Genomic DNA, 17,379 nt, shown 5'->3' on the forward strand with positions numbered 1-17,379 from the left:
AAGACACTCACACATATACCCAAACTTACAGGCAGGTCCGTCTTAACGCATGGGCATGCTTGGCAGTTGCCTGGGGGCCCCACGAGCATATAGGGCCCCATGCTAATCTATGTGTGTTGTAACTTGCTGAGTGGTTGTGTAGGTAGGGGCCCCAGTGCACTGCTTTGCCCGGGGGCCTATAATGCTGTTAAGACGGCCCTGCTTACAGGTTTAGTTTAGAGTGTGGCTAATTAAGCTAACATGTATGCCTCTGGAAAAGCCCATCTATCTATGTATGTCAACCTTCAATAAATAATCCAATATTATAAAATTGGGAAAAATGTTTAAAATAGCACTAGTTTATATTCTGTTAGATCAGAAATCTCCAGACTGTAATTCATTATAATCCCATCCATCTACTATATAGCCATCTTGATCCTGTTCACAGCTATGGGGGCTAGTGTGCATCCTGGGAGCTTTGGACCAAAGCTGAAACCACCTCTGGTTGAGATGCTGGGAAAGATATAATTAATAAAATATCTTATATTGAGTACTTTTTATTTGCTTGATTCAAGCAAATTAGTGACATTTCTACTGTCCACTAAGATAAAGACATTTATTTAATATTCCCCTAATTTTCTCTGATACATTAACTTTTAATTTTCTTACACACAGGAATATTTAAATTCTTTCACACTTTAATACCTGATACATTTTCTTAAAAATGAAATTTTCTTGATAAATATTTTTCTTACTAAGATGTATAGTATGCTGTCATCAAATAGCATTGGTAACAGAGTGTAATGTCACAGTGACCTAAGTACACTGATTTAACTGGTAATTCAGAAGACATTGACTGTTTTTATTGAGAAAGCCGCTAGGAATTGAAAGCACAACGTCCTTTAAATGTAATTGATGGCAAGAAGATTAGCTTTATCAAAAAAACAAATACCTAAGGCCACGATCATAACACAGCTCTATTGACTCTACTGAACTGCTTTCTTGCTTTGAAAAATCACAAATCCTTAACGTGTCTTACTTTGTCTGAATTTTTTATTTTTTAATTTTTTTTATTTTATTACAATCCATACATAGCAATCAAGTTTTTACAAAAAAAAGAATTATGTTAAGAACAGATCGATCCCACCCCTGAGAGAGAGAGCAAGCCAAACGGTGTAAAATTTAAGGCTTGTAAACATACCTAAATTAATAAATTCTCTGTGCTTTATAAACATATTTTTAAAATATTACTGATTAGATCCTGCCATGTTTTGAAAAAAGTCTGTACAGATCCTCTAACTGAGTATTTGCTTTGTCTGAAATTTAATTGTCCAATTTTTATCCCCAAAACTTGTAAACTAAAGTGAACACAAGCATAGTATTTTCAGAAAGACACTGCTAATTAGTATAAAGTGACCTATTTTATCACTGAAATCTTCAATCTGAGTACATAGCGATTCTGTTTTTTTCCACAGAACTATCTTATGAGGGTGTTTTGATGGTAACTGTTTTTAAAGTTGACCCATTGACAGAATGTAACTATTGTAAAATCACATGACCATGCCCATGTACCCCATCCCTGAGACAAACAATATCAAGAAGAACATAGAAGAAGCCAAAACTGGCACCATAATGATGTCATCAACAAAATGCTATAAAAGTATAAACAATAAGAAAAAAATTCTAGCAAATATATAATCATGTAAACAAAATTTAGCTGTTTTGATTTAGATTTACAACAGAGCCTCCTTCATAAGGCACAGGCTCCAAATATGCTTATTCTGCTTACTATGATGACGTAATTGAAACTAACAGATCTAGCATTAAGCATGAATATCTTTAGCTGGAACCTAAGAACGACCCTAAGGATTGTAACTCTTCCACTGGACTAGATAATAAACCCTAGCAACCCGACATATAGAATACAAACTTTTTACAACCTCATTTACCCTCAACTTCCACCAAAGGGGTGGGAGGGAAGAACGACTGTATCAGGTAGATAACACAGGTTTCCAACATATCTTGTGAAAAGTAAGGTGTAAATAAAAAAGGCACAAAAGGGCCAATTTATATGAAACCAGTGTAACACTCTTCATAATAGTGTAAGGTCAGATATATTTGGGAGCCATTAGGTGGATGTCTTGTGTTTCAAAGCTTCAACCCCACTTTAAACAAAGTATCAAAATTCAGAGAGCAGAAAATCATGATTAAAAAAATTTGCAAAAATGTAATGACTGAATTAAGATATTCGCTTCCCGGGTCCTCCCTGCATGGAGTTTGCATGTTCTCCCCGTGTCTGCGTGAGTTTCCTCCGGTTGCTCCAGTTTCCTCCCTCAGTCCAAAGACATGCAGGTTAAGTGCATTGGCGATTCTAAATTGTCCCTACTGTGTGCTTGGTGTGTGTGTGCGCACCCTGCGGTGGGCTGGCGCCCTGCCCGGGGTTTGTTTCCTGCCATGCGCCCTGTGTTGGCTGGGATTGGCTCCAGCAGACCCCCGTGAACCTGTAGTTAGGATGTAGCGGGTTGGATAATGGATGGATGGATAATTTAAGATACTTTTTCTATTTAACTAAGCACAATTCATTACCTTTTGTAAGTTTTATTTATATACATGGAGCCATCACTTGTAACACTGCAATCAAGCCAAGTGACCAAGAAAGACATTGTTGCTAATAACAATACTGTGATGGATACAAAAGAAACCCAAAATAGTGCCACGGTCACATCAATGAAACTCTAAAGATGTCAATGCTAAGAGTACAGTTCTAAGAAGTAAATAATCATGAAAAAATAATCCCCACTTTTCAGTTCAGGAGTTCCTTCGAAGGCAGTTGCTGTTAGTGCCTTGCCTGGGAAGTACACAATGAATGTTTGGGTTATAAAGACAAACACACAAACTACTGCCGTCTCTTTAAACAATACAGTAATTCTTCAAAATTCGTCACGGATGGCTGCATCTCTTGATCTGTTTGGGATGTCAGGCTGGTCTCTCTTCCCAGCATCCCTCTCCTAAACCCATGCTACCAGTAAGTTATACCACCCCCATCTCGTAACAAAGCTAATTGGGGTCATGGCATCAGTTGTCTCAGTCCAGCAATTTGCTCTGTGGTGGTCAGTTACCACCTCACCTGGGATGCAAACCAGCAACCATTGAGTGATAAAGATGTACTTACAGGCCACTGCTCTCACAGTGGGTCAAGGAATTCTGTTGCTAAAATAAATTTGAGTGTCTCGTGATTCTATCTTTATATCCCAAAGGCTGCTTGTTCACATTTGAGGCAAGGCACTGCCAGAAAACACAAAACTCAGAATTACATTCTTGTGGTACTTGAAGTACATACAGCAGATTTAAAGTAGGTACAACTTATGTCAATTTAGAATATTGTCATTTTCCTCTTAGGATGATAGAGGTTATGAAAAGAAAAAAGAGAGATAGAGACTGGTGTGAGCAAAAGGAGAAAAAAAGAGTGCATTTTTACAGTAAATGTTTGACTGAGAGTCAGACTTGTAGATAATTTTGCTTTAACTTTTATGTTAGCCCTTTGTTAGTCTTTCCTATGAATTTATTTAATCATGTTCACATATGTTGTAATTTCTGGTGTTATTATCCATACCTAGTAGAATATGTCTTCTTGGTTTATCAACTGATCAAACCGTATTTTAGGACTTTTCCAGGACTTCCAACTAATAAAAAAAGAAAAGAATATTTTAAAAAGTGCCCAACCCCCTCATAAAACTGGTTTTACTTGCTATTTGTCTTCAGAATAACACATTAAGTTAATTGGCCTCTTGTGGCAAGTTGTACTGTAATATAGGATTTCAAGATAAATACTGCACTTCCTGTTCTGCTGAGTAATTCATTTCGAAGAAACCAAGAACAAAGTTTTTGATAGACTTAATTCCAAGAAACAGTGTCAATAAGTTCAAAAACTGTAAGTATAACTTGAAGCACAGTCAAGATGATTATCAAGAACTCGCAGATGTCACTAGACTGTGCCTCTAGACTAGGAAATCATTCTGTCTTTGGAGAAGCAAGGTAGTTGAAAAGATCTAAATAAGATGAGCAGCAGGATGAGGAGGTAAAAATAATAAACTATGGTAGGGTGAGAAAAAGAGCAGTTAAAAAATTCAGACAACAATCTGGAGCTAAAACATCAGAAGGAAAACTAGTGACCAATGTTAAAATGATATCCAATAATACAAGATCAAAAACAAAATGAAAGCTCCAAACTGCAACTGAAAAAAACTATTTCTTAATGAATGCAACCAAAAACAACTTCAGGTTTTTAACATACAATTGCAAATCTTGGATGTCAAATGCTACAAGCTGACATCTTTTATAACTGTGGCATGTGATTGTAGCAGAGCACACCCATGTAATATCACACCCTACACACTTGTGACTGGCCATGGCCGTCGTTAGCATAAAAAATATGGCCATGGCCATGAAAAACAACCCCACCATGGCAGTGATGACAAAGTACTTACAAACTCAATGTTGTTTCATGTTATTCAAAGGAGTAAGATTAATGGAAATCAAGCTAAATCAATTGCTTTGTTTCTTATTGTTAGGGAATGACCCCTCTACACTGGGCAGCTTTCCACAACCGGCCTCCGCATGTGCTGGCCTTATTACAAAAAGGAGCTGATCCAACTTTGGTGGACAAGGATTTCAAGACAGCTCTCCACTGGGCCGTTCAGGTAAAATGTTTTGGAAAAGGCACTGATATTTATATTAAGAATATTACATTAAATCATTATGAAGGTAAAAAGCAAGCAATGGTAATGAAGAGTTTTTATTACTGTAAGTATTCATTGTTCCTTTTTTTATTTGCTGTTTAGGACACGGTTTATTAGGCTTATTAGCTCCTTTATATTCTGTAGTGAGTTTAATCTCAAGGCACTATCCAGGTGTAAATCCATGGTTTAACTTTTACAAGTGATGCATAGATGGGTAATACTTATAAACAAGGTGTGAGTCAGAAGCAGGAGCTGAACCACCCTAACTCTGTGGTTTCAAGGTCTAAGCCACTCTGATCTCATGAACTAAAATTATTGCCTTGCAATGAAAGATATTAGTCACCTTTTGGGCTGCTATTTAGTTCCTTTCATCCATTGGATTGGTGCTTGTTTTTCATGATGTGTGGGGATTCCATTTTCAAAAATCCAGAGAAAACAATGCTAGACAAGACATCATCCAAAACACATGATTTCACAGCAAACTGCCTAGGACCCTCTCACCAAAGAAGGGGGTTTAAGCTTAACATAAAAGGACTGGTTATCAGTTAAGGAGCAATATTGGTGTCCCAGGAGGAAAAAAGTACCAGGAGACTTCTAATCTGTATAAATGTTCCACATTTGTATTTCTCTGTGCAGTTTTGAAGTGTATTATTATTATTAGATAGATAGATAGATAGATAGATAGATAGATAGATAGATAGATAGATAGATAGATAGATAGATAGATACTGCGGTGGGTTGGCACCCTGCCCAGGATTGGTTCCTGCCTTGTGCCCTGTGTTGGCTGGGATTGGCCCCAGCAGACCCCCGTGACCCTGTATTCGGATTCAGCGGGTTCGAAAATGGATAGATAGATAGATAGATAGATAGATAGATAGATAGATAGATAGATAGATAGATCTTTATGTGTCTCAAATCTCATTTCTTAACATGAACAAATTTGATCATATAAATTCCATTAACACTGATAATTGGTTAGTTGATGATGGAGGACAGGAAAATAAAATTTCTAGTTCTAAATATTCTTGGAAAAAGTAAGCCATGGTTGCTTATGACTGCAGAGTCGCAATTCAAACAACCTAGGCCAAATGGCTGTCTTTCAATTCTTGATATTTAAAATCTAGCAAGTACATGCTTGATAATGTAATAATTTGAATCCTTGTTAACTTCAAATCCCAAGGCTCCCAAAATATTTAGCCAGGAGTGAATATTTAATTCATTTTAATTCTTTAATTATGATTTGATCAGGAGACGTCATTAAAATGCTGGGCTGCTTCCTGGTATTATATGTTTTTTATCACAGGCAAAAGACATGTCGGTAGATTTGCTGGAGTCAATAAATTAACCTGTTGTTATAAGGGATGATCAATACTTATCAACCAGAGAGTGAAAATAAAATCTGATGGTCAAACTCTCCTCATTAGTTTTTAATAATCTCTCTGTTGACTTCAACACACTTGGTCCACTTTACCTCTGATGATTTAGTCCCTTCGGAACCCATTACCGCCTCCTTGAGGTCATTATCATTGGGACATCATCGCCTTCGTAGAATTGTATTCAGGTTTCAAAATAGAACATAATTACAGGGGTCTAGGTGTGGACTGTGCAATGGATGGTTAAGCTTTGTGAAGCTGCATTCAGTGATAGCAGCCTTCAGTGTTTTGGGATTTTTGGGATATTGCATTGTTGTGAAGCAGCACCATGCCTGCTGACAGTTTCTCATGATGTTTCTGTTTGATGGCCTCATCTAATGACTTCATTGTGGAAGCACTTGTTTTTCCAATGATGGTTGACTTGTGTGGTATTAATTTCAATAGCAGAACGCCCTTTGTATCCCAGAAAACTGTCAGCATGACTTTTCCATCTGACTGCTGCATGCAACATTTCTTGGGGGTTGGGGATTCTTTATGCTTCCATTGCATGGACTCTTGTTTGGTTTCAAGTTCATGGTGGTGAACTCACGTTTTATCCTCAGAAATAATCTGTGAGAACAAGTCAGTGAGATTTTCCCATAAAAGGTCCAAGTTGTGATGACTAAATTCCTGGTGACATGTTTTCTCATCCTGTGTTACCATTTGTGTAACTTTTTGGAAACTGACCTTTTGACATCATCAAATGAGTGTGGATGATTGCAAAAAACTGTGTGGGCTGAAATGCTTGGTTCCTGAGCTATAATATTAACCAATGTATCTTAACATAACGATCTTCCATAATCATAGCTTCCTCTTTTTGACACATTTCCTGTGAAGTTGTCTGGTCTTGCGTCATCTTCAATTGACACCTATCCCCATTTAAATTGCTTTGCCCAAAATTTCATTGTATAGTAGAAAGGTGAATCATCCTCATACACAGTATTTAACCTCTCGTGGATTTCGTTTGGCTTCTACCTTTCCTTTGTAAGGAAATTAATGACAGATGAATGCTCTCAATCTGTCAATTTTCTCATAGACTTCCCTGAGTGCTTGCTATGAAATGACCTCAAACTGCACATGCGGCATGACAAGACATCTCCAGTGACAAGTTCAGATTTGTATCACAAATACATGATACTCAGGTAGCTCAGTTATTGAACACCCCTTGTAATGTGTAAGTATAGAAATGTGTACAAATTTTTGTCTTGTCTCATCCAGGGTTCAAGCAGTTCACAACCCTTGCAAGGCAAAACTGGTTTTAGAAAATGTGTAAATGGATAGATGCACTTTTTTGTAGGACAGCATGTCTCAGAGTATTCTGCTTCAGAGAGACAGAACAGATTTTCAGTAAGGGCCAAGAGACACACTAAGCTCACTAACCTGGAACTAAGCTGATCTTTCAACAAATCAAGGAGCAAAACAAGAATCATAGTCAGAATGTAAGAAATTAAGTATTTAAGCCAGAAAATAAACCAACAAGATCAATCAAAACTCACACACAGATTTTATCCAGTATCAGATAATCCAAAGGTGAACTTTCTGACCTTTATACAGTCGGATTAAACATGTCACACATTGCAAAGACACATAATATTCTAGGAATATAATAATCATGAAAACCCAGAACACAAATGTCAGAAAATAGCAACACCCACAGGAAAATTAAAGTAGCGTTTTGGGAAAAGTTTAATAATTGTAAACTCTTCAAGGACATTTTAAAAAAAAAAATAATAATCTACAAATTGACATAGACACATAAATGAAGACAAGCACTTTGAAGATGCAGAAAAAATTAAAGAAGACCAATCATAACACTGAGGATTGTTTTGAGAAGGGTAAAAATAACTAGGAGATGATAAAGTGGTGCAAGATTTGAAGTAATAAAGAAATTGGGTTCAAAGCTAAAAAGAAATATGCAGTCAAGCAACCAAAGTACAGGCAAAACAAGAATCAGAAGTCAAAGACAGAAAGAGGTTCAAAATACTGAAACAAAACCTGACGCTAGGGCCTACTTCTTTAAGAAGGTAATTACCACTAGATTTTTCAGAAAGTTTATTCAACTGAGAGATAATGTGTAACAGAACCACTGCCATATTTATACTGTAACATCTCACATAACTGATATGACAGTCGCAGTCACATGACACATCCTGTTGCCAGCATGGATGCTAAGAATGAAACAGGAACAAAATAAGCTTTGTTAAAAATAAATCAAACGATTAAACAAAATCTCAAAATCATCTTCTTCTTCTTCTTTCGGCTGCTCCTGTTAGGGGTTGCCACAGCGCATCATCTTTTTCCGTATCTTTCTGTCCTCTGCATCTTGTTCTGTTACACCCATCACCTGCATGTCCACTCTCACTACATATATAAACCTCCTCTTAGGCCTTCCTCTTTTCCTTTTACCTGACAACTCTATCTTTAACATCCTTTTCCCAATATACTCAGCATCTCTCTGACTTTGTCTCTCAACCTTCCAACTTGAGCTGACCCTCTATTGCATTAATAATAATAATTAATAATAATTTTTTGCATTTATATACTCATTTTTAATCCTATCCATCCTCGTCACACTCAGTGCAAATCTTAGCATCTTTAACTCTGCTACCTCCAGCTCTGTCTCCTACTTTCTGGTCAGTGCCACCATCTCCAACACATATAACATAGCTGGTCTCACTACCGTCCTGTAGACCTTCCCTTTCACTCTTGCTGATACCCGTCTGTCACAAATTCCTCCCGACACTCTTCTCCACCCATTCCACCCTACCTGCACTCTCTTCTTCACCTCTCTTCCACAATCCCCATTACTCTGTACTGTTGATCCCAAGTATTTAAACTCATCCACCTTCGCCAACTCTACCGCCTGCATCCTCACCATTCCACTGACCTCCCTCTCATTTACACACATGTATTCTGTCTTGTTCCTACTGACCTTAATTCCTCTCCTCTCCAGAGCATATCTCCACCTCTCCAGGGTCTCCTCAACCTGCTTCCTATTCGCTAAAGATCACAATGTCATCAGCAAACATCATAGTCCACGCGGACTCCTGTCTAATCTCGTCTGTCAACCTGTCTATCACCATTGCAAATAAGAAAGGGCTCAGAGCTGATTCCTGATGTAAACCCACCTCCACCTTGAATGCATCCATCACTCCTACTGCAGACCTCATCACTGTCATACTTCCCTCGTACATATCCTGTACAACTCTTATATACGTCTCTGCCACTCCCGACTTCTTCATACAATACCACAACTCCTCTCAAGGCACCCTGTCATATGCTTTCTCCAGGTCCAGAAATGACGCAATGCAACTCCTTCTGGCCTTCTCAATACTTCTCCATCAACACCCTCAGAGCAAACATCGCATCTGTGGTGCTCTTTCTTGGCATGAAACCATACTGCTGCTCATTAATCATCACCTCACTTCTTAACTACTACTCACTACCACTACTCTTCCCCATAACTTCATGCTGTGGCTCATCAATTTTATCCCCCTGTAGTTACTACAGTCCTGTACATCCCCCTTATTCTTAAAAATCACCACTAGTACACTTCTTCTCCACTTCTCAGGCATCACCTCACTTTCCAAGATTCCATTAAAGAATCTGGTTAAAAACTCCACTGGAATTTCTCCTTAACACCTCCATGCTTCCACAGGTATGTCATCTGGACCAACAGCCTTTCCATTTTTCATCCTCTTCATAGCTGTCCTTATTTCTTCCTTGCTAATCCGTTGCACTTCCTGATTCACTATCTCCATATCATCCAACCTATTCTCTCTCTTGTTCTCTTCATTCATCAGCCTCTCAAAAATCTGCATACAAAATGCTTTAATTACTAAACACTTAGTTTTTTAAGAAGGTGGATAAATTTAATTTCAGAAAATGCAAATAATATTACTGACCATTAAGATAAACAATAAATTCAGTCAGTCAGTCATTTCCCAACCCGCTATATCCTAACACAGGGTCACGGGGGTCTGCTGGAGCCAATCCCAGCCAGCACAGGGCCCAAGGCAAGAACAAATCCAGGGCAGGACACCAGCCTATCGCATGACACACACACACACACACCAAGCACGCACTAGGGACAATTTAGGATCGCCAATGCACCTAACCTGCATGTCTTTGGACTGTGGGAGGAATGGGGAGAACATGCAAACTCCACACAGGGAGGACCCAGGAAGCGAACCGAGGTCTCCTTACTGCAAGGCAGCAGCGTTACTAAACAATAAATTGGCCAATTTAATTTTTTATCAGCGGCACCCTTTTTCAATAATGTGCAGTATTGTGAAATACAGCTTATCATCCCAGTCTGGTCTCTTACCTGTGTGGAGTTTGAATGGTCTCCCTGTGTATGTGTGGATTCTTCTTCTTTATCATCCCAAAGTCTTGAGTACAGTATTAGGTTAATTGTTGACTCACAACTGGCAATGTATTATTATGAAGGCAAGACTGCTTTAATCTCAAAATTATTTTATCATTTTAATGCATTATAATTATAACAACTATGGTCACAGCCTTTAATTATCTGTTTGAACTGCAGCCCAAATAATTCAAGAAGGAGTTTTGAAGAAAATACTTTGCTATACAGCAGGGGTCAGCATTGTACATGATACTTCTTTATGCCTTGTGCAGCTTTTATACCTGATTTTGGTCATTAAATGCACTAAAGTAAATCTGTGGGGTGCCAAGTATCAGTCATCAAATAAATTCATTTACTAATTTCCACTGCTGTGAATTCACTCAATTTATGTAACAATAGTGTTTACTATAGATCTCTAAGTGTGTGTTGTAAATGTGAAATTCTTATTGTGTACACTGGCTTGCGTGACATTTCACAAAATAAATATTTGTTTAGCTGTATTTAGTTACATTACAAACACTAGTCATGTTATAGTCCAAATTATTGTTCTTGCTATGGCAGATCAAATAAAGCAATTGTAAAAGGAAAAACTCTAAAGTTTAAAATGAACATGGCAACAAAACATCAAATAAAGAATTCAGTTCAAGATATGTTCATAAATACTGAGGAATTAAGTGTGGACCTTCCTGCAGTCATTCTTGCTGCCATTCAGCCACTGGCAAGCAAGGGCCACAGTTCCCAGAAGCTGTGCTGCTCCATAAAATAATTTCTTCCCCAACCCCTTTGGTATGTTTGTTTTCTTCTTCCATTACTATAAAAGTAAGAAAGAGTGATAATGTAATGCATATTGATAAGCATGTGCAAGTATGAATTTGTACTCTCGCAGGTGACAATAATGATCCTATAAACATACTGTATAAACTTTGCCTGAACTTTCATTTATTGAGATTATCAGCCAAGGGAGCAATCAATCCACAGAATGTAAAGTTGGGATACCAACCAGGTCACCCCTTTTATTAAATAACAATATTACCAAAATAAAGGTGCAGCAAAAATAAAGAGCAACAAAGCAAAATAGACTAGGAGTGGGCCAATGCTCTGTCAAGTGGTCAGTATTTATATGGAATCTTTGTTCAGTAGGCGCTCTCACCAGAATGAGATGACCCGTGCCAGGGGTGTCTCAGCTTTATATATATTTTGCTCTAAATGAAGTGTGTTTGCAGCATTGCAAAACATATAATGTGAGGAGAAGCATTAACATAAATAAAGAGGGACCACAAAATCATGTAAATAAAAAGGTACCTGTGCTGTTCAGTCCTTTGCAAAAAGTTCTTCCATATGACAATAATTGACTTATATAGGCAGTGTTAAGCTGGACATGTTTTGATTTGGATGTAGGAGTGAACACCAGCATGATATACAGTATTTATATATACTTTTCAGAATGAAATGTGTTTTTTTAACAGATAACACATGTATTAATGATTCATTTTGCATAAAGGTGAACTTCTTTATTGGTCAAAGTGTTTATTAACGCTCAGCTACTCAAATGGATCTGTAGGCAGGTACCACCTCTGTTTAGCACTCTTCATTCCTCCATTCTTATCTACCAGACCACCTGTCTAGTTTCCCCCAGCTCATGCCTCTTGACCTTAAACTTTTGCTTTGTATCTACATATATATTTATGATCAAAACTCCTTTATCAAGTTGAGGGTGGCAACATTTAGGCACAAGACAAGAACAGACACGGTGCTTACACAAAGTGAGTTTTTCCTTTACTCTCATGTCATTAATACAAATAACTACGGCCTGACAGCATTGTTTGCCTCATTATCAGGTGTGGCCACGTCTTTCAATTCCTGTTCTGATCCCAGGAATGAGAGCTGTTTACAATACACTTTGTCTGCACTGAAAAGTGTGGGTGTGCTGAAGCTATAACGTTTTACTAGCTAAGTAAAACAAAACAAATAAAAATGATGAATATAAAGTAATGAATTGCTTGATTGGCAAGTCATACAAATCAAAATATGAAGAATGAGGTTTGTACAACCCAAGTACTGTATGTGTAAGTACACTACGTGGGAGTAATGGCAGTCTACAGTTTGACAGTTTAATTGACATAATAAGACTCAAATACTTCAATTTTGATGTTTCTTTAGCAAGTTGCATGCAACACCTGCTTCAGATATAAAACAAGACATAATAGCTGTGCTAAGCTGCATTGTCTGAGCTACACAATGGTGTCTTTGAAAGATGTATTCATTGTTCTTAATATTTATAAACTGACTAATTCTGAATAAAGTACATGACATTGTTATGAGTGTATGCCTATTATTCCTGAGTACTGTCATTTTCTTTCTTTTTGGAAACCAATAAAAAATGTTTGATTTGAAATTGCTTTACAAATGATTCACGAAAAAAACAAATGTTTTTGCACTGGATGACATGCTTGTTCACATCATAGACTGTGCTGTGGTCGGTTAACAATTGTAAATGTATTTATTTATTTGGTTGATTCCTTTCAAATGGGTTAGGTGGTTTTGGCTGACCCCACTTTGATTCACAGTTAGGGTGCTAAGGTCACACTGTCTAGTTGAGTAGCACTTCTAAATCATTCTCCTATGCCATTCCATCACCTTGTGTTTATTGCTACCTGGGTATACTTCAGTTTCTCACATTCCTTTATTGGCTTAAAAATAGATGATGTTTGATTGTTTTTTAATTGAACACATCATTCTTAAAAATAAGGGTTTTACATGGAGAGATGGTTAGCTGAATGGTCCAGCCATCTTGATTTGAACCTGTTTAAAAAGTAGTCAGATGCCTATTTTGGCAGCATCATGTAGGACTAAGACCAGACCTAAATATTGTCATCAAAATCATTTTTTAAAGGTATCATATGTCAGCTTGGGCGGCACGGTGGCACAGTGGTAGCGCTGCTGCCTCGCAGTTAGGGAGTCCGGGTTCGCTTCCCGGGTCCTCCCTGTGTGGAGTTTGCATGTTCTCCCCGTGTCTGCGTGGGTTTCCTCCCACAGTCCAAAGACATGCAGGTTAGGTGGATTGGCGATTCTAAACTGGCCCTAGTGTGTGCTTGGTGTGTGGGTGTGTTTGTGTGTGTCCTGCGGTGGGTTGGCACTCGGCCTGGGATTGGTTCCTGCAGACCCCTGTGTTCAGATTCAGCGGGTTGGAAAATGGATAGATGGATGGATATGTCAGCTTCATGTATACGACTGGCTTTATCTCAGTGGACTTAATAAGGTGAGTTAGTTGGAGGAGAATTATCAGTGTGGTAAGATATTGGACCTTGAACCACAGTTCAATCCATCCATCCATTATCCAACCCGCTATATATCCTAACTACAGGGTCACGAGGTTCTGCTGGAGCCAATCCCAGCCAACACAGGGTGCAAGGCAGGAAACAAACCCTGGGCAGGGCGCCAGCCCACCGCAGAGGTCAATCCTTTATGCAAAAGTTACTTTACAACTGCAACAAAAGTATGTAATTAATTAGGCAAATATACAATTAATGGAAATAATAATGTTATTAATTATTCAGTAAATATTGAATTTAAAAAATAGTGATTAATCAATAAAAGCAGTGCTTTTATATTTTTAGGACAAGAAATAGAGAACCTGCAATTATAGAAATGAGTTGTAGTTATCACTAGTACTACTTACCCATAATAATGAAAACTCTCTGTACCCTATAACTGGATATATTGGAAATCAGAAAGGAATGGCCTAAATAATGTTTATGAGTAACTACTTGATTGTATTTATTTTTATGAGTAAATACTTATTTTGGCTCTGCTTATTTTCTCTCCTCTAGGATAGGCGCTGGTATACTGACAAAGAATCTAGGATGATGATTTTTGCCTTATTCTAGTTGTAGGTATAATTATGTCATAGATTTCCTCTCTTGTGCACACTTTTTATCTTATTCTCTGTTGCTTTGATGCTTGCACCTTCATTCTTGTATGTCTTATAACTTGCGTTGTAATTCACCCTGAATAAAGGTGTCTGTCAAATAAATAAATAATAATAAAGGTTTGTAGCAATGTTTAATACATGTCACCGAGCACTGTCTATAGATTCTTGTCTTTTCTATATCTTAGAGTGGGAACAGATACATGTGCTCATTGATCCTGGACCACCAGCTGGGTTCATCAGTAATTAACTATGACGATGAAAATGGAAAGACCTGCATGCACATCGCAGCTGCTGCTGGGTATAGTGACATCATTTATGAACTTGCTAGAATCCCAGAGACGAATTTGCAGGCACTTGATGTGGATGACAGGTAAACAAAGTAAAGTACAAATGGAAAAATGTAATTGTTTTGCTATTTTCATTGAAGGTCATCTGAAACTGTTATGGGTATGCACAGTGGAACATTGGTTAGCATTGATACCTCACATCTCTTAGGTACTTCTCAAGATGAGATTACACATGCTCCCATTGTCTACATGGGTCTTCCTTCCTCATAGAAAAGATATGCATATGAGTTTAATTTGTAACTCTAACCCTGCATGATTGTGTGTTTATCTTGTTCGGGCTTTGAAGGTTAAAACAATGGGTGGACTGGATTTTTTCCAGTCGATTAAGATAAGGAGGTGAGAGAATAATGTAGTATAAGATACTGTAACTATGTGTTATCATATTTGGTGATATTAAATGCACTGCTGTAGATGAAACAGATGCTTCAAACACCACCTGATAGGTAGACAAAGTTTTTTCCAAGTATAACTTGAGTGTGAGGCAGTCCCAAAACATGTGGCCGAGTGCAGTATGTAACTGACAATATCGCTCATATTAAAGATCTTGGTCTGGATACATTTAAACAACCTATTCTGTGATTCTCACCACATATGTTGTGGGTGGTGTACAATTTTAGTAGAGTTACACCATAGATGGCACACATTTATGAAGAGGGGCATCTTGTCAATGGCTATATTCCATTCTTTTATCTGAAATTCTGATTGAAAGGTCCCTTTCTCAATGCTGATTTCATTCATCTAATGCTGGACGTTTTGAAAGAGAGTGGCAATGTCCAAGCTTGGCAGGATACAAATAACTAATTTTTGCGACGAACATGGAGATGTGTGAAAAAGGTAAAAGGAAACTAATAAAATATAAATGAAGTGATCAAAACCCAAACAAGTGGCAAGAATCAAAGTCAAAAATCAGGCAAGAAAGGAAGATCGATTAGCAATGAGAGTTTTTTGTTTTCTTCTTTAAGGATTTATCTGCAAATCAGATAAAGCTTGGTGCATATCCAGACCTTTTTCCCTCCCTACTTGAGGTCCTGACATCAGAAACCATGTCCCTAGAAACATGGCATCTAATAGGGAAAATAGAAATAGGACTGTAAAATTCAGCCCTGATCATTACAGGTGGAGTGTAGAAGTACTGCACATATGTATTGCCTGCAATTATATTTTCTGTCACTGATATTTTAAACAGTTAAGGGTAGCCTGGCAAGTATTTTTTTAGTAAAATGTCTGATTTCCAGAATCAGAATTAATTTGTAAGTCCCTTTTTTTACATCTGCTTGTTTATGAATGTGATAGGGAGAGGTTAAGTAGCAATAGCAAATAACGTTAGAGACAGAGGAGAGGCTTCTCTAGTTCAACGATCTAAAGCAAACTATTTTTTTAAAAGAAGACCATGACTTCAGGAAACAAAGTGGCTACAAAAGAATGCATCACATTGAACATTCATCTATAGTTTCATCATCCTTTAATAAATCCCATAATAAAATTGGTGATTTCTAGTTTGGGCGCAAGAAGATTCAGTCTAGACTGATTCTGTTATCTTTTGGTACATATTTCTTATAGTTGTAATATTTTTCTATTATTTTGGTAATAGCATCATTATGCAATTTTGTTTTTTTTTTTCGAGTGGATATTGAAAATTTGTTGCGTTGTTTTATGTCCACCAGCTATATTGCTTATAACAATGACATCTGTGACCAATCACATGGGACCAACACCACTACACCCAGTGTCATTATTATATTAGTATTTAATTTGATGGCACAGCAATCCTGGTGTCTAAGTTTTTCATTTAAAAAAACCTCTTCAAGATAAACCGATTGTTAGCAATTAGTTAGAACAAAGCTAAATGTGTTCTACCACAGTTGAAAAACTGGCAGGTATCTAAAGCAATGGGAAAAAGACCAGGAGGTGAACTCAAGTCCCAAAACACCAGTGAAGGCCATGCAACCAAACTAATACATGAAACAAAGCTCAGTGTCAAGAATCCTTACCAGAAAGCTAGAAGTCAGAATGTCAAAAAGTAGGACACCTGTTAAAGATGTTTTAGAATCGTATCCATGCACTTGGATATGTGGCTTTGGTTTAAATAGTGTCACAATGATAATGTCATGCAGCGTGACTTTGAGGACACGTAGCATAGCAATGGATACCTGCATCTAAACAACCGAGCCACAAGTTCGTAGTGCCAGTATGGAAAACAATATGGTGATGGGAAATCATGATACATCTGAAGTGTTTACACAAAATAACAATGGAAGTTCAAACCCCTAGTAAAAAATTAGTCTCCAATTGAAATTATTTTAAACCAGGAAAAATGAACAAAAAAGTACAAAGAGCTGGGTTTTGACTTTCATTTCTGTCTTGACATTTTTGGGTATAATGATCAGTTTTTCTTTTGACTTAAGCCTGTTCCCAAAATGAGGATTTGCCTTGTCCTTTATAAGAATTAATCTCTTTGTCATTTTTTATATTGCCTTCACATATCTGTTCTCTTTGTCTCTTTCTCTGATGAGAGCAATACGCTGGTTATCAGGATGTGCATTCAGGTAGACTTTTTTGATAACTATTGAACCGTTTTAGTTAGGAGAATCTTTTCTTTCCCCTC

The 17,379-nt window shown here is 37.5% G+C and overlaps 1 protein-coding gene across 2 annotated transcripts in view; it reads left to right on the top strand.

Annotated features, from left to right (window-relative positions):
* Window positions 1-17,379, top strand: part of ankrd55 (ankyrin repeat domain 55) — an 85,259-nt gene that overhangs the window by 30,276 nt on the left and 37,604 nt on the right. For both annotated transcript variants that reach the window (XM_039758755.1, XM_039758756.1), the window contains exons 6-7: window positions 4,551-4,679; window positions 14,613-14,797. In XM_039758755.1, the coding sequence (XP_039614689.1) occupies window positions 4,551-4,679; window positions 14,613-14,797 (314 nt within the window). The remainder of the gene's footprint in view (window positions 1-4,550; window positions 4,680-14,612; window positions 14,798-17,379) is intronic.

The sequence above is a fragment of the Polypterus senegalus genome, chromosome 7 (genome assembly GCF_016835505.1).
Source record: "Polypterus senegalus isolate Bchr_013 chromosome 7, ASM1683550v1, whole genome shotgun sequence".
Taxonomy (NCBI): Eukaryota; Metazoa; Chordata; class Cladistia; order Polypteriformes; family Polypteridae; genus Polypterus; species Polypterus senegalus.